Source organism: Astyanax mexicanus, chromosome 4 (genome assembly GCF_023375975.1).
Source record: "Astyanax mexicanus isolate ESR-SI-001 chromosome 4, AstMex3_surface, whole genome shotgun sequence".
Taxonomy (NCBI): Eukaryota; Metazoa; Chordata; class Actinopteri; order Characiformes; family Acestrorhamphidae; genus Astyanax; species Astyanax mexicanus.
The window spans coordinates 43,310,537-43,334,657 of record NC_064411.1 but is presented as its reverse complement, the minus strand read 5'-3'; the positions used below and the strand labels follow the sequence as shown (position 1 = coordinate 43,334,657).

Genomic DNA, 24,121 nt, shown 5'->3' with positions numbered 1-24,121 from the left:
GCATGGTATGCTTGAGACCTTTGTCTGATTTGTCTGTTTTGACACTAAATATTTCTCCAGCTTGCAGCGTATGAGTTTCAGTTAGTAATGTCAGCCTCTGTAAAGCTCTGGCACTCACTTTGACGAAGGCAGCTACAGCCTGGTTGGCACTGCGGGTTTCCTCAGGCAGCTCCTTGCACTTCCAGAAGATGTGATCTGACATGGTCATGATCAGAGTCTCCAAGTGGCTTTGGAAGGTACCAGGGAACCGTTGTGTCCGGGGGACCTGAACACGAACACACACACACACACACACACTTAAAACAAAATCAATTTCAGGGAGGATATAGCAGTATGCAGCAAATCTAATTTCCTTAATCATGGCCACCCAGTCTTTAGACCACCAGGCCACCACGACCACCCAGTTCTTATTTAAAGTTCCATAAAGGAAACCAAGCTGAATTTAACACATTATTGAACATTACCTTCAGCTTCTCTGAATCAACCAGATGCTGGGCCATGGACTTCACTATAATCTCCAAGAAGAACCACGAGAACTACAAACAGAAAAATAGAGACCAAAATATGAGGCGAGTAAAAATTAGACAATATGAAAGGAGAAAAAATGAGATGATATAAGGGGAGAAGAAACAAGACAATATGAGATGATATGAGGAGAGAAGAAATGAGACGATATGAAAGGAGAAGAAATGAGATGATATAAGGGGACAAGAAATTATACAACATAAGGGGAGAAGAAACGAGACAATATGAGGGTAGAAGAAATGAGACAATAAAAGGGGAGGAGTAATGAGACAATATGAGGGGAGAAGAAGTGAGATGATATGAGGGGAGAAGAAATAAGCCAATATGAGGGGAGAAGAAATTAGATGATATGAGGGGAGAAGAAGTGAGATGATATGAGGGGAGAAGAAATAAGCCAATATGAGGGGAGAAGAAATAAGCCAATATGAGGGGAGAAGAAATTAGATGATATGAGGGGAGAAGAAATGAGACGACAGAAGGCGTGAAATGAAACGATATGACTAAAGAAGGAATGAGACAATATGAGCAGAGAAGAAATTAGACGATATGAGAGAAGAAGAAATTAGACAATATGAGGAGAGTAAAAATAAGACTATAAGAGGTGGGTAAAAACGAGACAAAATGAGAAGAGAACAAATGAGACAATATAAGAGAAGTGATGAAAAGACAAGGAAAAACGAGAAACAAAGGAAAAAGGAAAAAAAGAACAAAAGACAAGAGATAAGAAGAGATGGGATGAGAAGAGACAAGAAGAGACCAGATGAAAAGTGTGTAGGTGTGTACTGCGAGGAACATGTTGGCTCACCTTAAGAATGTTCTTCACCGCTGTTTGCTCGTTGCTCTTTAAGTCAGAGGTCATGCCCTTGGCCAGTTCTTCTTGGACAGTCCGGAATCCATGTGCCTCAGTCTTAAACACAAACTGTTCAAACACACACACACACACATACACACACACGAAACAGATTTAATAAAGAGATCTGTAGCACCTCTTTTTTTCTGGTCTCCTCTGGGATGATCCAGGAGTGTGTGAACAACAGCATCTTCACCTCCCTCCCCAAACACCAGAACAGCACAGCAAGTAATCTCAAAGTGAAAATATACTGCCCTCACCTTCACACACACTCTCTATCACAGACACACACAAATAGAACAAACATATTACAATATACATATGATTCAAATATTTTCAGTTAAATTCGTTTCAGGTTAATCACATTATATAAAAGGGATTCAGGTTTTAGAATGCATTCTTGTTTTGCTAAGATTTATTAAAAAGTCAGTCCATTTTTGTACTGTGCATGAATGAAAACACAGAGAGAGAGAGAGAGAGAGAGAGAGAAAGAGAGAGAGGTGAGTGATGCAGGATGTGGCTGTTCTTGATGGTTGCTGTTGTTTTCATGCTGTGTTTCACCTCTTCACTACATCCTACTGATTTTCTCTCTCTTTTAGTCTCTCCCTCTCCCTGTCTCTCTCTCAGTTGCTCGCTCTATCCCCTAGTCATGGTGTCTCTTTGTCTTTCTTATTAACAGTGTCTCTCTCTCTTTATCTGTCTCTCTCTTTTACTTAGTTGTATTGTCTCTCTTCTAATCTTTATCTGTCTCTCTCTTTCTCTCTCTCTCAAGTCGCTTGCTCTTTCACCAAGTTTTTTTGTCTCTCTTCTAGTCTTTATCTGTCTCTCTCTTTCTCTCTCTCTCTCTCAAGTCGCTTGCTCTTTCACTAAGTTTTATTGTCTCTCTTCTAGTCTTTATCTGTCTCTCTCTTTCGCTCTCTCTCTCAAGTCGCTTGCTCTTTCACTAAGTTTTATTGTCTCTCTTCTAGCCTTTATCTGTCTCTCTCTTTCTCTCTCTCTCAAGTCGCTTGCTCTTTCACCAAGTTTTATTGTCTCTCTTCTAATCTTTATCTTTCTCTCTCTTTCTCTCTCTCTCTCAAGTCGCTTGCTCTTTCACTAAGTTTCATTGTCTCTCTTCTAGTCTTTATCTGTCTCTCTCTTTCTCTCTCTCTCTCTCTCTCTCAAGTCGCTTGCTCTTTCACTAAGTTTTATTGTCTCTCTTCTAGTCTTTATCTGTCTCTCTCTTTCTTTCTCTCTCTCAAGTCGCTTGCTCTTTCACTTAGTCTTATTGTGTCTCTTTTAGTCTCAGTGTCTCACACTCTCTCTCACAGTCCCTCTCTCTCTCTCTCTTACTCTCTCTCCTAGTCTCAGTGTCTGTCTCTCTTTTGCTCTCACTCTTCTAGTCTCAGTGTCTGTCTCTTTCTTGCTCTCTCTCCTAGTCTCAGTGTCTGTCTCTTTCTTGCTCTCTCTCTCCTAGTCTCAGTGTCTGTCTCTCATTTGCTCTCTCTCTCTTCTAGTCTCAGTGTCTGTCTCTTTCTTGTTCTCTCTCTCCTAGTCTCAATGTCTGTCTCTTTCTTGCTCTCTCTCTCTCCTATAGTCTCAGTGTCTGTCTCTCTCTTGCTTTCTCTCTCCTAGTCAGTGTCTGTCTCGCTTTTGCTCGCTCCCCTTAGTCCCAGTGCCTCTCACTTTCTCTCTCCTAGTCTTAGTGTTTGTCTCTCCTTTGCTCTATCTCTCTCCTAGTGTCAGTGTCTCTTGCTCTCTCTCCTAGTCTTAGTGTCTGTCTCTCTTTTGCACTCCCTCTCCTTGTCTCATTGCTTGTCTCATTGCTAAGTGGCTCTTACTCGCTCTCTTCTAGTCTCAGTGTCTGTCTCAGTGTCTCTCTCTTGCTCTTTTTCAGTCTCTCTCTTTCCTTCAATCCCTCTCTTAGCATCTCTCTCGCTCTCTCCTTCAGTATAGACATTAGGTATGCATGTTAACCTCAGACAAGAGTTATACTGACCTCCAGAAATACGATGGAGAACACACACACACACACACACACACACACACACACACACACACATACACACATACACACATACACACACACCCGGTGGAGCACTGCAGTGCACTGGCAAAAAAACCTCTCGACTGGCTACCAGCCCAGACACCATACCAATCAGTTGCCATGGCAACCCCTTCTCTATTATACTATCCTCTTCATCCTCAGTTTCCTCCCGTCTCTCTCTCTCTCTCTCTTTCTCTCCCCTCCTTTCTCTTTTTCTGTCTCTCGACCCTCTAAAGATGGAGTGCTTCCTTGCTTGTTTGTATTGAAGATGAAAAAGGTCCTGTTGTGTTCTCCGTCTTCCCTAATGAGTCACAAAACACCGTCTACCACTGTGTGCGTGTGTGTGTGTGTGTGTGTGTGTAAATGACACTTTTGTGTGAGCATTTGCTTCCTCTTACAAAACAATGAAAAATGTCCTACCACTGGAAGGCAGACCATTATCTTGTCGTTTCTGTGTGTGTCCTGATCTCAGTCTAACGAGGAGCTTCTCCTTTGATAATCAAACCCCGCTAACACTCTCCTCTCTCTGCAGGTGGTGTCTGTTCTGCAGTTCTGCTATTCTGCAGGCTACATTCATTCTCATGTTTTTAAAGACCCCAGTGGTCAGATCTAGTCTGCAAGGTGGCTCCATTCTCTTCAGAGGAGTGTATTTTCTATCATCTGAGCTTATCTTTTATTTTGCTGTAAACCTGTTGTGGGAAATGACCTTTCACGTCCAAAACATGCTGCATTCACACCACCATCCTTTACTTCGGGATGCATTCATTGATCCACTGATACAGATGTGCAAATGCATGCACACGGCTTGTCTAGTCCCTGTAGAGAAGTATTGCCAATACAGTTGGACTCTCTAGACAAGATTAACATGAACCTATTGGCTCCATACCCAATGCAAAGGTTTGGCTGGAGGAGTATAAATGCCCTCAGCTTTAACCCTTTCAGTCCTGAACTATGTGCCAGTGTTGAAAATATAGTAATAATTATAATAATGCTGTTTTCTGTTTACAGTGCCTATAAAGGAAGACTTTTATATTATAATATAAAATCTATATTAACATTAAAACCTCAAATAAGTAACATTATGTCTATTGGATTGGAAGTCTGTGCTTAAAATGTTTATTTTAGATTTAATATTGACCTTTTTGTTCACAAGCCATCCTGAAACACTAAAATAATGAGTAAAAATGAGCTCTTTTAACCCTTGTGTGGTGTTGGGGTCTGTGGGACCCGTTTTCATTTTTCATCTAATGATACTAAAAAAATATTTTTTCTAACTCAAACTCATTGGCTCATTTTTTGTGAAAAACATCAACACACATTTTCGATAAACACACACTGTACACCCCCCCCCCCCCCCTAACCATTTATATTACATACAGTATGTTTGGCTAATAAACATTGCTCCATTTGTAAATTTGAAACTAAACAAATTTTCTACTCATAACTTGAGTTTAATTCATTTTCTTTTACATTTTATTAAAAAACTAATAAAAAAAAAAGACAAGCAGTCTTTTGAAAGAAATGTAACATAAGAAAGGTAAAGGGCAAATATTAAACATGTAAGCTGTTTATATTGCTTGCAATTTAGGTGAAGCAAGCATGTGTAAAGCATTTTAATGTAAAATTGCTTAATTTTTCTGAATTAAATACAAGTAACAAAGTAAATGTAAATTTGCCTTTTTGGCTCTAGTGCTGTTTTTTTTTTCTCCAGTACAGTGAGCGAGGCTAAGCTATTGATTTATTGGCCTTATAAACATTTTTTTTGCTCATTTACAGTCTATTCTGATTAAAAACTGGTTTCAATGAGTGTTATGTGCAACACAACAAAATAAGTGATGTCCATTGTAATGGACGCAGGGTCTGAAAAGATTAAGCTGTAGAGCAGTGGAACTGTTGCATATGATGCTCCATATGATCCAGAAAGCATTTGGATCAGATGAGGTGGTGGACATCATGACAGAATCATCCAGTCCTCACATCACACGTTTCAGACATTGTATTATGTTTTAAGCTCTACTGTAAAATACGTAGATCCACAATGCAGACTCTAACTAAACTCTTCTTTCATTTCCTGAGAACACCCCTCAGTGTTTTGAACACTGAGGTTAAAACAAAGACTATGGAACTCTATTTGGATCAAAACAGCCGATATACAATATGATCCACTTCGGGTGCCAGATCCCAAATCACAGAATATGTATGTATTTAGCGATCTCAGTACATGAGATGACTCACTATCATTTACACAACTCATGCCTTTTTTTTTTTTACAATGGATAACCTGTTTGTTTGCTGGTTGATTTAATTTAATGGAATATACAAACCTTGATGTAAGAGTGCAAATAGTGGTCCATGTTTTCTTCATGGCACTTGGCAAGGATATGAACAAGGACCCTGCAAACAGCAATGAAGAAGTGGAATGGTACAGGTACCTTAATACTGATGTAGCATTAAAAACAGGGAAAGCAGTTTTATTGTATAAAACAACCGAGGCAGCTAAAGCTGTGAAACTTTTTCTCATAATAAACAGTACTGTGATTTATATAAAAAGCCTCTGTACCTGGTGGTGGCATTGGTGACGTCGTCGGAGTCGTTCTGAATAAGGACTTTAAACAGCTGGTTGAAGAGGACTGGCAGGAAGCGAATGATCACATGAATCCTCTCCATACTAAGAAGGCCCTGAAGAGACAAACCAAAGAGAATAGAGGCAAGTTACTCAAACAATACAATGATAATAGACTAGTATTTTGAATTAAACAGTGTTTTAATGAGAGTGTCATGATTAAGTTGTTAATATGCATTTTTTAAAATGAAATACTTGCTTTACTTGACATTGTTGACTTTAAAATGTTGAGAATGGTTATTATTTATCATATTTTTCGGACTATAAGGGCATTAAAATCTTTAATTATGTATGAATTCTACCAGTCAGGTATTAAGGAGCAGTAAAGCCACTGAGCTAAAGTACATCGCTATAAGCATTAGCATTAGCCGCTAACCGCTAATTGGACTATAGTCTGTGTGTTTATCATGTTAAAACAAGCTACATGGGACGAACGGCTAATGCTAATGCTGCTGCACCCAGCCTTAGTGCTGGAGAAGCTTTACTGAAAACTCACCCTTAAAACTCACCAAAATACAGGAAATGTAAGCTTACTGTGAATAAACTAAAGCACTTTACTTACCCAAATAAGCATTTTTAGTAGAGAAATCTGTGTAGAATAACATTCAGCGCTCGTTTGACTGAAGTTTTTATTATTATTATTTTTTTTTTTAGAATTACAGTTCTGTTTACTTATGTGCTTTCCCATTAGAAGGGAAACATGCCGACATCCTTGCTCACTTCGATGTAGGCATCCTTACTAGTGTCACTTAATGCGTTTTATAATCCGGTGCACCATATGTATGAAAATAGAGCAGAAAATAGACGTTCATTGATGATCTGGTGCACCTTATAGTCCAAAAAATACGATAGTTTCGTCTGTTTTTAATAATTTCCCTTTTTTAAACTTCCTCATGGTGGTAATTCATGAATAAACAATTGTCTCTCTCTCAGTTCATTTACCTTCAGGCAGTTGATGAAGTTTGAGGTAGGTGGTTGCGAGAGGTCCGTCTCTCGTTTTTGGCACTGCTGGAAGAACCGATTCAGATGGGGGTCCTGCAACAGTGAACAGTGATCAGTGCACAACAGTTGTAACCTTTATATCATCATAAAATCAACACTGTTACATGAAAGATATGAGGATTTACATACCTGAGTGTAAACTGTGGATAGTACAAGTGTAGACACCTTGAAGATGGGCTTCCCTCCATCCACCCATTTCACATCTGATCCGTTCTGTGAACAGCAATGTTCAATACAATCTTAAAAGACGGTGATATTACCACACATGAAAAGTTGGTTTTATCAATAGAATTGCTTTATTCATGCCTGTGTTCTTATAATTAAAATTTTGATTATATTTCATGTTCATTTTATGCTCCAAAAAGCTTGTAATCAGAAAGATTTTCTCCAAATGATTTCACGGTGCTGTTTTATCAATTCTTCTTCGAGTACATCACAGACCATTTGTTTGTGCATATGTGTGTATTCAGACAGGGGAGAAGTCCTTGGTGAGATTGTGTTTTGTTCCTCACAAGTACAGCTGAGGAGGAAGATCAGGCTTGTTTCTTAATGACTAAAACAATACACTTCCTAAAAGACCTACAATAGCCTTTGATTTAAGTCTGGTTTCCTGTGTTCTCAGCCTTGTCAGTGACCTGAAAAAACCCAGTCTCCTGGGCTTTCCCCTTTATTAACACAAGTGTTCAATTTACAAAAGTGTGGATGGTAATCTGAGGCTTTTCTAATGTGATACAAGAAGAAAAAACACCAACAATAACACCTCTTTCTACCTCTCTCTATATCACCCTCTCTTTATACTTACCTTGTTGGACGAAGGCTCTTTAATTAGCAGGTAGCCACTCGGTAGACTGCAAGAGACCGGCACACTGAACTCCTGAGAGGATAAACGTCCTTCTTTCAGAAGAGGCAGCCATGCATAGCCCACTATTGCCATAAACACACACACACACACACACACACACACAAACAAATACACACAAATTTGATTAATTACGCTAAACATTAACGTAACTGTATTGAATCCATACATTTTAATAGTTTGAGATCATGTGAAAAACAATGCACATTTACCCCTCAACAAAATGAACTGTCAGGTCTGTGTGTGTTGTGGAGATAAAATACAGTTAATTATTTAAATAAGTCCAATACGGACTATAATGTGAACTGTATTTTAAGATGCACTATCAAAGAACATCTATTTTCTGGTCTATTTTCATACATAAGGTGCACCGGATTATAAGGGACATTTTAAGCGACAATAGTAAGGAACAAGGGTGTTGCCATGTTTCTCTTCTTATTTTCACAGGTACATAAAACTGTATATAAAAAAAAAAGTTTTCTTTCGGAGACAAACGAGCGCTGGATGTTAATCTACACAGATTTCTCTCCTTAAAATTGTTTATTTGGGTAATGAAAAAAGTGCTTCTGTTTATTTACAGAAAGATTAGAGTTCCAGTATTTAAAAGCGGTTATCAGCAGTGTTAGGCACGGATAGCAACAGTTAGCAGCGCTAAGTGCTAGTAAATGCCACCAGACAGCTCTACACTGTGGAACCCTGGATGTTCAGGTGACCCAGGGCACTAGCTAGCAGTTCCTCCCACGTAGCTTGTTTTAACTTTGTAAACGCACAGACTACAGTCTGATATATACGCACCTCTGAATGCCGAAAGAGCTAGCACTGCAGTTAGCGGCTAATGCTAATAGTGCTCCAGCCTTGGTGCTGGAGAAACTTCAGTGAAACTCCTTTATATAACGCTGTACTTCAGCCAAGTGGCTTTACTGCTCTGTACAACCTGACTATTAGAATTCATACATAAGACGCACTGTCTATTTTTAAAGGATTTTAAGTGCGCCTTAAAATGAGTCATAACATTAAAACCACCTGCCTAACATTGTGTACGCCCAGAGCTAGTTTTAATGTTATGGCATTGTGAAAAGAATCTGTTGGGATTTCTGTTGGGAGTCCAGGTAGACTCTAGACTACTGCAAGCCTGACCAGGATGATGTGGATAAGTATCAGCTAGAAACGTCAAAGCCCCTCAATGTTAGACTGTGGAGCAGTGGAATCGCGTTCTCAAGAGTGAAGGAACTTCATCCAAGCTAATCTTCTAATACAATGCCTGAACACACGAATGCTGTTGTGGCTGCACACAATCAAATCCTTCCAGAAAGGCACTTAAAATTGTTCTGTAATGGCTGCTGGTCTAATAATTAGTAAATATGCTGAATTGGCAGTATCAATTATGTTTTGCATCTAAACTTGCCTTTCTGGGGCTTGGTGATAAACTAAAACTAAAACTAAAACCATGATCTTTCCCATCTATTTGTATACTGGCTTTTTACTTGTAGTAAATATTAAACACCCTCTCACACCTAGAATAGCCTTCCAAAAAGAATAGAGGATATTCCAACAGCAACAAAGAGATGAAATGATATACTTGATATACTTTTGGACAGCTAGCTTAGTTTACAAATCCTCCTAACTTTACCTGGAGTTTCAAGAGCTTCTTTCTTTTTGGAGCTGGTCTTGGCGTTGATGTCACAGGTCACATGATAAAAGGAGAAGAGCAGATGGTGTTTCTCATGGAGCTGTGTGGGCAACTCCATCTTCACCTGTTAATAGAACCAAACAAACACATTCTTAATACAGACAAACAGAATCAGACTGTTAGCGTAAAAGCCCAAAAAAAAGCTGACAGGAACAAACCTCGTCATAAAAGTCAGGGTTCTGCGAGTGGTGAAGAACATTGGAACAGGCAGCTGTGGTGAAAACTGGACCTCCTGGTTTTCCATAGATGCACTGTGTAAGGGAAGCAGACATGCAGCGCTCAGTACTTGGGCAACCCTTGTCGAAAACATTAGCGCAGAAATGGAAAGTTTGGCAGCGTTACCTTAAGTGGTTTGGCATGCTCTTCGTCAGAATTCCGGAACTCTACATAAACTGCAATGTTTCTGGCCTGTGTAGAAAAATCAAGGATATAACGTGTCATAAGCTTGCATGCTAAACCCTAAAGAGTGCAGCCAGTGTGGAATATTTCAAAACAAGGAGCAAAATAAGAAATATCTAATTTTATCCCCAATTTACAGGCCAATTACCCAACCCACTCATTAGGACTCCCCCTATCACTAGTGATGCCCCAACACCAGGAGGGTGAAGACTAGCACATGCCTCCTCCAATACATGTGAATTCAGCCAACGTCTCTTTTCAAACTGCTGCTGATGCAGCATTGCAAAGTAGTATCACAGCGTGCTCGGAGGAAAGCGCAGCAACTAGGTTCTGATACATCAGCTCACAGATGCCCTGTGCAGATCGACATCACCCTTTGAAGTGATGAGGGGAGAGAGTGCCATCTACCCACCCAGAGAAAGCAAGGCCAATTGTGCTCTTTCAGGGCTCCGATAGCTGATGGCAATCAAGGGGTAGACTACCCAAAAGTAGCCTCTAGGAGCATGATTTTAAAAGACATTTCTTTAGTTTCAATATATTACCTCCATATCTTAATACTGTTCAAATGAAGAACATACATCCATATATTTAAATACTCAGTCCATGCTCAGGAAAAAACCTACCTTTGCAAAGCTCTTCTGACTGTCGTACTTGAGGTGTTTTGGGTAGACATATATGTGGTTTTTGTAAACTCGGTAAGGTTGGGCGAATTTGGCTGAATCCTGCAGAAATTCGTCCACCTCCACTGTAGGAACGTGAAGACTGCTGTCCTCAAACGGCTTCAGAGGAACATATGATGACGTCACGCAGTCTGGAGCAACAAGAAAAACACTGGATTAATACAGAACAGCAGGTACAATAAATATTAGGGGTTAATAATTTACATTATAGATACTGATTTACAAAGAAAACTTGCATTAAGTAGAGTTTTCTCTCATTGACTACGTTTTTCTTTTACAATAACGAAAAAATATCTTCGCTGTGCTTCATGTTGACAGATTACAACACTGGGAATGACATTTTAACGTAAATCAGAATGCTATGCCCAAGCCTGTCCAATAAATTTGTTTGCTATAGTCAAGTACAGTCTTTGATCTCATGTAAATTACCTATTTTTCTACTTGTATTACTAGGTTACATCATAGTTTTAAAAATATATAAAAATTACAGTGATGGATATAATGGATTATCAAGGAATTTTACTCTTCTCTCTGTTAAAATTCGTAAAAAAGCCTTACTGGGATGCTCCATTGGGACACAGTCCACACTGATCTCTAGGCTGCCAGGGATGGTCTGGAGCTTGCTTGTTTTCTCTGCCCTGAAAGAGCAAAATAGGGATTTATATGTTTTATTATTTACAATGTATGTATTGTGTATACAGTATATGAGTGGATAAACTGTTAATCCAGTCATGCTAATGTAGCTATTAAAAGCTGCTGTACCGTCTGTACTCTGTGACGAGCTTCAGCAGGTCCTCAGTAGAGATCTTATTGCTCTCCTGCTTGAAGAGAGGAGAGAAGCGAGACTCTCTGTCCACCGTTCCTTGGTTGTCCTTAAACACGGACCTGAGAAAATGAATAAAAGAATAAATACACAGTCCTGTCAGAATTGTATACACATCTCCTTTTTCTACACTCATTGTCCACTTATTGTTTCAGCTCCAATAAGCATACAGTCTATTCAGTAGTACAGACCTGTATCTGTTTTCTCTACATACTTTATTATTATTATTATTCTCCTTTCACCCAGTTCTTCAATGTTCAGGCCCACACAGAAGAGACCACTACAGAGCAGATATTGAATTATTTGGGTGGTCGATCAATCTCAGCACTGCAGTGACACTGTATTACATAGTGTTTGTGTGTTAGTGTGTGTTCACTGGTATGAGTGGATCAGACACAGCAGTGCTGCTTCAGTTTTTAAACACTCACTGTACACACTGCTTTACTGAGAACAGGAGGCAGGCTATGTATAATATGTCTATGGTCATGATCTGTACTGGATAACGGTGTTAATAGTTTTTTATCGTATTGTATTATAAGTTTTTTGGAGCAAAATATGCCCCAAAGCGGCTGTTGTAAGCGCTGAGTGTTGGGCAAAAAGCACAAAATTACTGGATCTCTTAAAGCTGCGGGAGAGCGGAGATGTGCTATTCAACAAAGGTTAGTACTCTTTATAATGTTTTACTACATTAAAAGTCAATTTTACATCAGAGTTCTCCTTTAAATTACAATTTAGGACACAATAGTAATAGCATATATAACAGACCATATGCATGAAAATTTTAATTTTATCCAATCAGACAGACGTACTTTTCTAGTGGTTGGTGTTTAAACACAACACAAACTAACCCACCCTCTGACACCAATCTTTACATGTAAACTATTATCAAATCAAATCAAAAATTCATACTGTGATTTTCAGAATTAAAACAGAATTTGAAAACCTACTCTTGTGACACTTTGATTTATCAGTATTATAAATCAGTCCTTACACCCCTAAAGACTACACCCAGGTACTGTATATGACGGCATGTTAAACTTATGTATCCCCACATTTTTACAGTTGTGGTTTTGTAGCATTTTTGTTATTGGACCAGAAATGGTCCCCAGGTACTAGTAATCCCTGACTGAGGCTTTGAAGACTCTTTTTTTTGTGATGATGAGTTTTAAACATGTGGAGAAGAAGGTTCCAGAAGACTCTACCCACCTTACAGACCACGCGAAAGGCATGCGGTATTTCCCCAGCTTGCTACAGAACTGCTTGTTGGATTTGAGCATCTTCTGAACGGTCTAGAAAAAAGAAAAAATAGAGAACAGTAGGGATTTAAAGACAGCAGAAACTGCAATAAAGGATATCAAAGAAAAGACTCGTGTTTATGAACTGAAATGAGAAAGTTGGCCCGAAAAGAATCTTATCCTTCGCATTGACCTAGATAACGCTCGGGTCTAAATCAAAGCAAGGTGTCTGGATTTTGGCAGGCGTCGGCAGCGTCTGGGGGATCCATTTAGGCTAGTCAAACAAAAGCCAGGGATAGGGATCTCACTTTCCACAAGAAAGAGAGGGATAGGGGAGGGACCTTCTAGGTTGTGTTGGAGAGTTATTCTAAAACCATCTGCCTCGTGAATGATGAAGCACTTAAAATAGGATTTTACAAGATATCCTTCTGGAACCTTTTAGGTAGAAAAGCACAAGCGAACCTGTGTTATTTAAGCAGTACGGCTTTAGGAGACTGGTGTTATTTGGCTGAGCTCTTCTCTATAGTTCTGTTCCATAAAACAGGGGGAATGTATGGGGGAACATGGGGAAGAAAAGCACGCAGTACAACTTTCCTGTTAAACGCTATCTAGCGTACATGGGAAATTCATCATGTGGTTCGAATGAATGTATCCCCAAACGGTTAGGAAATGAAGGGCAAATGTTCAAGCCGTGGCGCTTTGCTCCAAGCAGGACGTACTCGCTCTCGTTCAGCTTTGCAGAACTGCGGTCTACCTTTAAATAGGGGTAACTTAAATAAACAGAAAAAAGGAAATGAAAGCTGGCACAGATCCAGAGAGCAATACTAAGTGGCCCATAGAAGATATTCAATCATTACTGAGCTACATTACATGTTCTTGGGTGAAATATTACTAAATCATAACTAAAAGGGATCTATTAGAATGAAAGTCACATGCAGTTCTCAAACACACGTTTTTTTTTTCCTGCAGGCAGGCATTGGTAGTATACATATACAGCTCTGAAATAAAAAGATGAGTTTCTTTGATTTTACCAAATTGTAAACCTCTGGAGTATAATCAAAAGGAAGATGGATGATCACAAGCCATCAAACCAAGCTGAACTGCTTGACTTTTTGCACCAGGAGTGGCACAAAAATATCAAAAAGCAGTGTGTAAGACTGGTGGAGAAGAACATGCCAAGATGCACGAAAACTGTGATTAAAAAACACTTTATAGAATAAAATAACAATGTTCATTTTACTCTGACATCTACCAACTTGGGTGTTGCACAATACTATATTATTTGTTATTTTATTATATATTATTTTTCATGCCACAAACCTTGCTGTTGTCTGTGTTCTTGATGTAGGGCTCCGTTCCACTGGTAATATTTCCCATCAGCACTTTCTCTACGCGAGCCACCATGACTATATCTGTATGAGGATTTGTGATGGAGAAGATCGCCTGTTTATGCGCAAACACACAAACACACACAGACACACAAACACACACAAAAACAGATAGAGAGATAAAGCGTTAACTCAGATGGAGAGATAAACTACCACAGTGTTTCCTGCATCATTTTCTGGAAAACAATCTCCTCCCAATCAAGCTGCTAAAAGCAGGCAGCACCTAGTGCAGGGTGATACTGATTAAACTCAATATCACATTAAATCTGTGTTTATATTACAACACAATAACACAAAAATAAGCTGTAAATGATAAACAGACAGATTCTACTGAGCTAACTTAACTTCCGCATTTGTTTGTTACCTTAAAATAAGGTAAATATGTGACTACAATTGTACTGCAGGACTACATTAATGATTAGAATAGCACTACTAAGGGCAATTCATAATTAGAATAGCACTACTGAGGGAAATAAATGATTAGAAGTGCACTACCGAAGTAAATGAATGATTAGAATAGCACTACTGAAAAAAAATCCTGATTAGAATAACACTACTGAGAATAATTCATGATTAGAATTGCACTCCTGAGGGAAATTCATGATTAGAATATCACTACTGAGGGTAATTTATGATTAGAAGAGGAATACTGATGGAAATTCATGATTAGATTAGCACTACTCAGGGAAATTCATGATCAGTATAGTACTAATAAGTGAAATTCATAAATTATAATAATACTACCGAGGATAAATCATGATTAGAATAGCAATACAATGGGTAATTCATGATTACTAACACACTACTGAAGTAAATTAATGATTAGAATTGCACTCCTGGGGGTAATTCATGATTACAATAGAACTAGTGAAGGAAAATCATAATTAAAATAACACTACTGAGGGTAATTCATGATTAGAAAAGCACTACTGAGGATAAATCATGATCAGAATAGCAATACTGAGGAAAATTCATAATTAGAATAGCACTGACTGGAATTCCACTGCTGTATATCATACATACATATATCACTTCACACTACTGATACCTGTTTTGGGAAGCATAGCCAGTTCTCCAGTTCCTGACTGAGCTGGCAGTCTCCACTTCTCTTCTCCACAGGAGACTTTAGACCATTTTCCTGTGGTCCACCATGACCCCCGGGCGTCCCCTGAACTCCAGGACTACCAGAGCCGCTGAGCATTTTCCGCACCATCTCGTGGTTGAGGTCCACGTGGAAGTCAGCTGAGACCTTTCTGTTTTCTCGCATGTCCAGCAGCGCCACAGTAACAAAGAAAGGCTCAATCTAAACAGAAAGAGAAGCGGGATGATGGTATTAGAACACCTGTACCTGGATAGAGCACCATGAGTCCAGAGAACACACTTCCACTGCTCCACAGATCAATGCTGAGAGGCTTAATACAGTTTTAGTTCACATCACACGCCTGGTATTATGTACTGTATATGGTGCCAACAGGTTCATGTTAGCTCCTTTGCTCAAGAGAGGTTTATTCTATTGGGAATACATATTTTGCTACAGGGACTAGACATGCTGTGGTTGTGTGCTATTAAGAATTTGTAAATATTCATTCAATAGAAGAACATGTTTTTCAGTGTTTTGAAATTCATGATCAGAATAGTACTACTGAAGGTAATTCATGATTAGAATAGCACTACTGAAGATAATTCATGATCAGAATAGCATTACTGAAGGTAATTCATGATTAGAACAGCACTAACGAAGGTAATTTTTGACTTGAATAGCATTACTGAAGGTAATTCATAAACAGAATAGCACTACTGAAGGTAATTCATGATTAGAATAGCATTATTGAAGGTAATTCATGATTAGAGTAGCACTAGAAAGGGTAATTCATGAGTAGAATAGCACTACTGAGAATAATTCATGAGTAAAATAGCACTACTAAGGGTAATTAATGATTAGAATAGTACTACTTTGGGTAAAGCATGATTAGAATAGCATTTCTGAAGGTAATGCATGATTCGAATTCTATTAGGATGATTCAGTTTTTTTTATGTTTTAAAAATTGTTTTAAATGTGTCTGTTTTTGTGTCTTACATTAGTAACAGGCTCCGTCTCAGCCTCGTTCACACAGCCCTGCAGTGTGAGGTTGAGGGAGCCGCAGTAGATCATCAGTCTCCTCCCCAGCTTCTCCTCAAATGGACGAATCGGTGCTGAATCCCCACATTCTCCCCGCGGGCTCCTCAAAACCTGCAACACACATCACACACATCCCTAAAACTGCACCTGGAGAAAACACCTGAGATTCTTCTCAATAACAAAAATGATCTAATAAATGTGAGTTTCAGCACGTTGTAGCATACAGTATTCAACAAATGTGTATACACTCCTCACATTTCTGCATAATTTTATCATATTTTATGATAGCTTTTCATGGGACAACACTGTAGAAATGAACTAGGAAACTGGAAGTTCAATTCCTGAAAATAAATTAGAGACCACTCAAAAATGATGAGTTTCTTTGATTTTACAGAACTTAAAAACCTCTGGAATATAATCAAGAGGAAGATGGATGATCACAAGCCATCAAACCAAACTGAACTGCTGGATTTTTTGCACCAGGAGTGGCATAAAGTTATCCAAAAGCAGTGTGTAAGACTGGTGGAGGAGAACATGCCAAGATGCATGAAAACCGTGATTAAAAATCAGGGTTAATCCGTCAAATATGGATTTCTAAACGTTATGAATATGAACTTGTTTTTTCTTTGCATTATTTGAGGTCTGAAAGCTCTGCATCTTGTCTGTTGTCTGTAGTTTATAAAATAAAACATTTTCATGTTCATTTTCCTCAAACATATACATATTAATAGCAAAATCAGAAAAACTGATTCAGAAACTGAAGTGGTCTCTTAATTTTTTTTAAAGCTGTAGATTAATATGCACTCAAGTTATATAAGCACTTATGATGTTAACATAGAGGGTTTGCAGCGTTTACTGGAGGCATTAAGAAGGTGATGAGAGACGTACAGGAGTGTCGGGGTCGAGGGAAAACAGGTTCAGCCTCTCTTCTCTTCGGGCTGCTCTCACCACATCCTCCGTTTCAGTGATGTACTGATGGATACACAGACAGAAACAATTTAGGACACAACATCTTCTAAGCAAAGTACCGCAGCCAATTATTTTAAAATTATAAGTTAAATATTAACATCACATTTATTGCAACGTCACATAACATTCACTCACTAGATGCATAGATGTTCACACTATACTACACAATGTGTAAAACAAATATATATATATATATATATATATATATATATATATATATATATATATATATATATATAAAAAGACTCATTAAAAGTTTGGACACACCGTCTCATTCTCAATGTTTTAATTTTTTTCCCCTGCATCATAAATTAATACAGAAGTCCAGACACTGAAGGAACACATAAGGTATCATGTAGTAACTTAAAAAGTGTAAAACAAACAATGAAGGTGAGTCAAAACTTTTGCCTAGTACTGTACATACATATTAACATATATTATATATACACTATTGCATACATTTTAAGTTATTGTTTTGGGCTGGGCAATATGATTATATTTTATAGTATTGTGATACATATTTTATTGTGTCTACATGCCAAAATATTTGAAATAATATTGCCGGATTTCTTTAATTATTATAGTATGTTATATGATTTTATTTACTATGTTGCATAGCCCTAAATAATCTGGAAGAGCGAAATGTTTAGTTGACTCCAGGCCATTACAGTACATAAAATCAGCATTTTGAGTATTCAATTTAAGAATTCAATTTATTTTCAATTACACTGCATTTATAACTCAAAAGAAACAAAATGCATATATTCTTTTGTAATGCTAATCCAGATGTGCATACATTTTATATTGTATTTTAATAAATCATTTCTGTCAGATACAGTATGAACACAATGTATCAATACAGACTGGCTGTGACATATAATGGAGTAAAATATACCTTTGCCAGTTCGGGATTGATCCCATTTTCTGTCGTTTCCTCATTTTCAGGGAGACAAACGTGATTCACAGACAGATCAAACACATCTGAAAAGAATGAATAACATTATTTACAACACTATTACAAAATAAAGAAAGGGTTCTGATAAACTTTACTTTATGAAAGTATTGATGCCATGTGAAGATGAGTCTCTAATGTTGGGGTCACTCAAAATATTAAGCTGCTGTTAAACATGGTGGCGGGTAATTTTCGTCCCTTAAAACAACAGAAGGAAGAGTTAAGAATGGAGACAGAGAAAATCAAGAGCATAAGCAGAAGAATAAGAACTAGAAAAAGAAAGAGAGAAAGTGCAAGGGTGAGAGAGAAGGAATATTAAAGTGCATGATCTGGTCTACTGCTCCAGGACATGATCTGACTCAGCGTCTCTCAGCGCCCGATTCTGCTCATCTACATTTTAACTCATTTTTTAATCTTTAATTTTGCTGAAACAGAGAAGCAAACCAAGTGTCATCATTTATGCATTTTGAAGAAAAGGGGAAGAAAAGATCAAATCTGCCCTTAATGTTGCCTCTTATCACCCGCAAAGAACCCCAGAAAACCAGACACATTAATTCAGCACTTGAAAAACGAAATTCAATTAATAAGTAATGAGGCTTCCATATAGCTGACAGAACATCAGCTCCCTTACCAAGCACAAAACTCCTACTTCTACAAACTCTCTGTCCTACTTCTGAGAGATCTTCACTTTTTTCTTATTCTTAACTCTATTTCCATTAAAAAGTTTGGAATCAGGGTTTTCAATTATTTAAAACTGACTTGGAAAATGTACACCAGGATATTTGCTTGTCTGTTTGCTTGCATGGACAATTATAGCCAGAAGCCGTCGGTCATGATCATAATTCCACACATCACACTGTCCACTGTGGGTGGTAATGTTTTCTGTAATGTATTTTCGATACGCTCCTCATTTCAACTCATAATTAATGATGCCTTGCCATGAGCAAATTGGCCAGTGTTCAACCTTACTCACAAGATAACACCTCACGACTTGGGCTTGTGGGCTTTCCCAAGCTGTCCCCTGAGGTAACAAAAAAAACTCATATCTCTAAAATAGAAACTCAGTGTGATTGATCTGCAACGTAAGTTAGTGTAAAGCCATTTTGCAGCATTTCTATTGGCCCATTTAGTATTAAAAAACAAATTATGCCAAAAAATAAATTATACAAGGTTTTTGCATGCCAATGATAATATATTCCTCACACAATCTAGTAAACCCCATATAATTTGGTTGATACTAATATATGTATATTTTAAATACTAGTTCTTTATAAACATAAAAACTAATAAAATATTTAATTTAAAAAAATGCTGAAACCAAAAATAAAACACATAAGAATATCATAGGAACCACTGCCCTAGACCTACCCTGCTTGGAGTCAGTGAGATCCATGCTTTTTCGGTCCAGAGCCGGACCCTCAGGTGGGCTTATCTGGAGGATCCGGTTCAGTGTGCTGATCCACTCCTCCATGTCCTGCTCGCTCTCCGCTGCCAGAACAAAGTACGTCACCTCGTTCATCTTCAGCTCAAACGCATGCTTCCGTAACCGGTTATTCTGTGAGCAGGAAAATATGGAGTAATCAGTTGAGATTATTTCAGACTGGCCATGGATTACTTATGTCTTGTTTATTAGTTAATCAGTTTCTCTGATTTTGCAATTTATAGGTATATGTTTGAGTAAAATGAACATTGTCCTTTTATTCTATAAACTACGGACAACATTTGTCCCAAATTCCAAATAAAAATATTGTCATTTAGAGCATTTATTTGCAGAAAATAGGGAATGGCTGAAACAACTAAAAGATGCAGAGCTTTCAGACCTCAAATAATGCAAAGAAAACAAGTTCATATTCATAAAGTAATCAGAAATCAATATTTGGTGGAATAACCCTGGTTTCAATCACAGTTTTCATGCATCTTGACATGTTCTCCTCCACCAGTCTTACACACTGCTTTTGGATAAATTTATGCCACTTTTGGTGCAAACATTCAAGCAGCTCAGCTTGGTTTTATGGCTTGTTGATCACCCATGTTCCTCTGGATTATGTTCCAGTGGTTTTCAATTTGGTAAAATCAAATAATTGTTTTTTCCAGAGCTGTAAGTATGATTTAACAGTGCGACGCTCTTGTGCGTCTCAGCACAGGAAACTGACCTGCACATTTACTCTGTGGAGGTATGCCAGCAGCTAATTTAAGGGGACCACAATCATTGTATTCTTTCTGTTTATTCTGTTTAGTATTTGGGTTCGTGCTCTGCAGCACATCTATGTGTGTGTTTAACAAGCAGGGGTGTACGTGCACTGAGGGTGTGCAGTGTGCACAGTAATCCTGCATGGCTAAGATATGTTTTCGCAGCTGACTGTTGACTGTTGTCAGGGTTTAAAGTGGTCAGTGGCGCAACTGTGTTTCCCACAGCTAAGATAGAAATACACCAGAAATGTACCTGAACACACCTCACTTCTAGACCACCACATCCATCAGCATAAATATATTCCTAAACTCGTAAGTTATTTTTATGGTGTGGGCAGAAAGTGTAAAAACAGACTGTTGATGGGGCGTAAGATGGCCAAACCTTGCGCAGGGTGTACGATACGACCCCTTATCACCAAAAGAGCAGCTTGAGCCCTATCCGGACGGGATTAATTTCTCAGGGAGACGTATGTGAAAAATATTTCACACGTCTACTAGTTTTTAGGCTTTGTCAGTCACATGACATTGTGTTCAGTAGCTCCTCCATTCCACTAGCTGTTGTGTTTTTATGTGGATTTCCATGTAAACAAGCGCCCAAAGTGTAATTACAGTGTGTAGCAGTGTGTAGCAAATAGCTTAATTTATTAAACATGAGGTGACGAAACTCAGGGATGTGACTCTGGACAGGACTAAAATTACTGGAGGACCACAGAGTTCAGTGAAAAACAGTAGGTAATTAAGCCTGTAATTGTAAAACACATACATTGTCGTTACAGATGGGAATAAAATCACAGAGGAACCCCCATAAAAGAGAAAATGACCCCCTGAGAGGACCCCCTGAGAAACTAATCCTGTCCCGATAGGGCTGTAGTATAATTGAATGTATAGTCTTTTTAAATATGCAGAAACTTGAGCTTTGATAGCTCAAATCAATATACTGTACTAATATTAATACAGTTTAGCAGTGTACATGGGATTTATCTGGTAACATGCTAATCTATTCAGCACCTACCTGAACTACACCTGTGCACGAGTCCAGAAATATGCAGCCTTTAGGCTCTTTTGAGATTTTCTCATCTTTGTAGAAGTTCATGATGTAGGAGTTGTCAGTCAGTTGTGTCAGCTGAAAATATCTCCTCTTGAATGACTGCAAAAACAGAAGCAAACAGAGCAACAGAGCGTCACAAACCACATCCACTTGCATGCATTTATTTATAGAGTTAACGCTAAGTGGACCTGAGTACAGACGTACTGCAATACTGGCTCTCAAATGAGCTACTGTAACCAAACATTCATCACTTTTACAATACGTTTTCATACTGTTTTCACACATTCTTACAAAACACAGCTAACACTGCATGATACTTTCAATACTGTACAATACATATTTATCAACTGTAAATTTTTTTTATCAAGGAATTTGATCTTATTTATCCGATAATTAACTAGGAAGTAAATGAAGGTCAAATGATGAACAATATGAACAAAATAAAGAAGTAGCAGAGCAGCTATTATGTAGGTGGTGGGTCATTCACAGCACTGCAGTGACACTGATGATGGAATGGGGTTGGTGTGTCAGTAGTGTATGAGTGTAACAGACAGAGCTGTGCTGCTGGAGTTTTTAAACACTGAGAGAAAACACATAAAAAAAAAAGGATAATACATCTAAACCGCACAGGCTAGCTTATCACGCTCCACTCCATTACACCGACACATCAGCCTTGCAAAATGTGTTAACCTCATGCTCTTATTGTTAAGTCTGTCAATAGTGCTACTTTGTATTGGCTAGTTTTAGTAGAAGCAGGAAGTCTGATCTGCCTATTTAAGAGCAGTTAGCATTATCCGCACATAATCCTCCCTAATTCTCCTAGTGCACTAGATATCTAGAGAAGCTCGTGTTCAGTAAGAAACTGCATTAAGGTCTACTTAGACTAAACGGAGCAAATATGAAAACCCACCAGCCTTCAATATACAGGATCAATATTGTGATGCCTTCATTTTCTACATTTATATTCAGTTAAAAAAAAAGTCTAAATGCATAAAATGATATATGATATTTACGCAGCACCTTTTCCATATATGTACTCACTTCAACTTTTCACACAGCATTAGTTAACTGTCATTTTTCTGTTATTTAAAGTATCAAAACATCATGTGGTGCGACCAATAATATCAGTAAGTGGAATAAATTGTAGTATTTGTAAATTATCTAATTTACGTGGCTGACATTAATCACAGCATGATTACAGTATGATTAAGATGATGGAATATTTTTTAAACAGTCGATTTACAGTTTACAGTTTGATTTACTGGAAAAATAACTCAGCAACTGTGACATTACAGAATAAAATAACATTATTATTTTAAAAATCTCTACAAAATGCAAAAACAAATAACCGTACACTGCTGAGAAAAAAAAACATAACTTTTTTTGAACAATTACAAAATATAGATTTTTTTCTGTTGTTTAAAGTGTCAGAATATCATGTGGTGCCATCCATAATAGCAATAACTGTAATATATTCCATTCCATTATATTCTATTCTATTCTATATTAGATTATCTCTTTTTGGTGGCCTATATTAATCATTAATACAGTTTGATTAAGTATTTCTTTTAAAACTTCACAGTTTTAAGTGATTCACTAGAAAAATACAATCAAGTCAGCAACCGTGACATTACAGAATAAAATAAAATTAAGATTAAGATAAAATTAAGAAAATGAACTTATTTTAGGATAATTCACAGTCGCACTACATGACTGTAATTTTATTTTAGATTGAAGACAAAACAAAAACTATAATCATTTAATCTAAAAGTTTAAAAAACTTTGAACAACTGCAAAATATACTCTTATGTTTACAATTTTAAAATTGGCCTGTTCAAAATCATATTATATAGAATTCTGCATCATTTTGAATGGAGATTTCCCATTGAAAGGAAACTTCAGTCTAGGACCATAAGCTTAAACCCTTTCCAGTAAGCCACCCTATATATAATTAACCCTAAAGCATCCTGCACTATCAAACTGCCAGGCTGTGCTCTGAGTGATGAGGTCACTGAGAGTGCCCCAGCTCTGGGGTAAGCTGAGGTAAAAGTACTCAGAGAAAGGCTAATTTATGGAGTTGAAACAAGCACGCGTACAATAGGTCCATTCATCTGAATTCTGTGACCACCATAAGAGTTCCCTCTAATGAGGGGTTTCATGGAGTGTTCTATAAAACTGTTGACTTGCTGTTCACACATCAATATCCATTCAGACACAAAACCACACTTAGTGCATTTCTACAGCTCTGCAAAGCAATCACAGCACTGAGCATTACACCATTAGCTGGAAGTCTGATGGTGGCGGTGGTAAAATAGCAATAGGTCAAAAATAATGGAAGGAACAAACTTGCCTCTTGGTCATTTGATCTTTAGAAGAAAACTTTTTATGCCAATATCTACTTATTCAAAACTCATTCATATTCATAAAACTCTTATAGGGTCAATACGTATACACTTTTTTAGGTAACTCATGAAATAAGGACATGTCATCATTATATACAGCTCTGGAAAAAAAAAAAAAGAATCCACTTAAAAATGATGAGTTTCTTTGATTTTACCAAATTATAAACTTCTGAAATATAATCAAAAGGAAGATGGATGATCACAAGCCATCAAACCAAACTGAACTGCTTGAATTTTGAGTGGCATAAAGTTATCTAAAAGCAGTGTGTAAGACTGGTGGAGGAGAACATGCCAAAATGCATGAAAACTGTGATTAAAAACCAGGGTTATTCCACCAAATA

The 24,121-nt window shown here is 37.7% G+C and overlaps 1 protein-coding gene across 8 annotated transcripts in view; it reads right to left on the bottom strand.

Annotated features, from left to right (window-relative positions):
• The window catches only part of dock10 (dedicator of cytokinesis 10), a 169,442-nt gene that overhangs the window by 40,009 nt on the left and 105,312 nt on the right, over nt 1-24,121 (bottom strand). For all 8 annotated transcript variants that reach the window (XM_049478671.1, XM_022678764.2, XM_049478669.1 and 5 more), the window contains 22 exons: nt 21,343-21,477; nt 19,509-19,695; nt 18,084-18,169; nt 17,108-17,191; nt 16,178-16,330; nt 15,149-15,403; nt 14,033-14,155; nt 12,684-12,766; nt 11,417-11,539; nt 11,213-11,292; nt 10,598-10,785; nt 9,918-9,983; nt 9,734-9,826; nt 9,516-9,639; nt 7,829-7,950; nt 7,156-7,239; nt 6,967-7,059; nt 5,962-6,080; nt 5,726-5,795; nt 1,331-1,444; nt 465-536; nt 119-265 (listed from right to left, as the gene is read on the bottom strand). In XM_049478671.1, the coding sequence (XP_049334628.1) occupies nt 119-265; nt 465-536; nt 1,331-1,444; nt 5,726-5,795; nt 5,962-6,080; nt 6,967-7,059; nt 7,156-7,239; nt 7,829-7,950; nt 9,516-9,639; nt 9,734-9,826; nt 9,918-9,983; nt 10,598-10,785; nt 11,213-11,292; nt 11,417-11,539; nt 12,684-12,766; nt 14,033-14,155; nt 15,149-15,403; nt 16,178-16,330; nt 17,108-17,191; nt 18,084-18,169; nt 19,509-19,695; nt 21,343-21,477 (2,601 nt within the window). The remainder of the gene's footprint in view (nt 1-118; nt 266-464; nt 537-1,330; nt 1,445-5,725; nt 5,796-5,961; nt 6,081-6,966; nt 7,060-7,155; nt 7,240-7,828; nt 7,951-9,515; nt 9,640-9,733; nt 9,827-9,917; nt 9,984-10,597; nt 10,786-11,212; nt 11,293-11,416; nt 11,540-12,683; nt 12,767-14,032; nt 14,156-15,148; nt 15,404-16,177; nt 16,331-17,107; nt 17,192-18,083; nt 18,170-19,508; nt 19,696-21,342; nt 21,478-24,121) is intronic.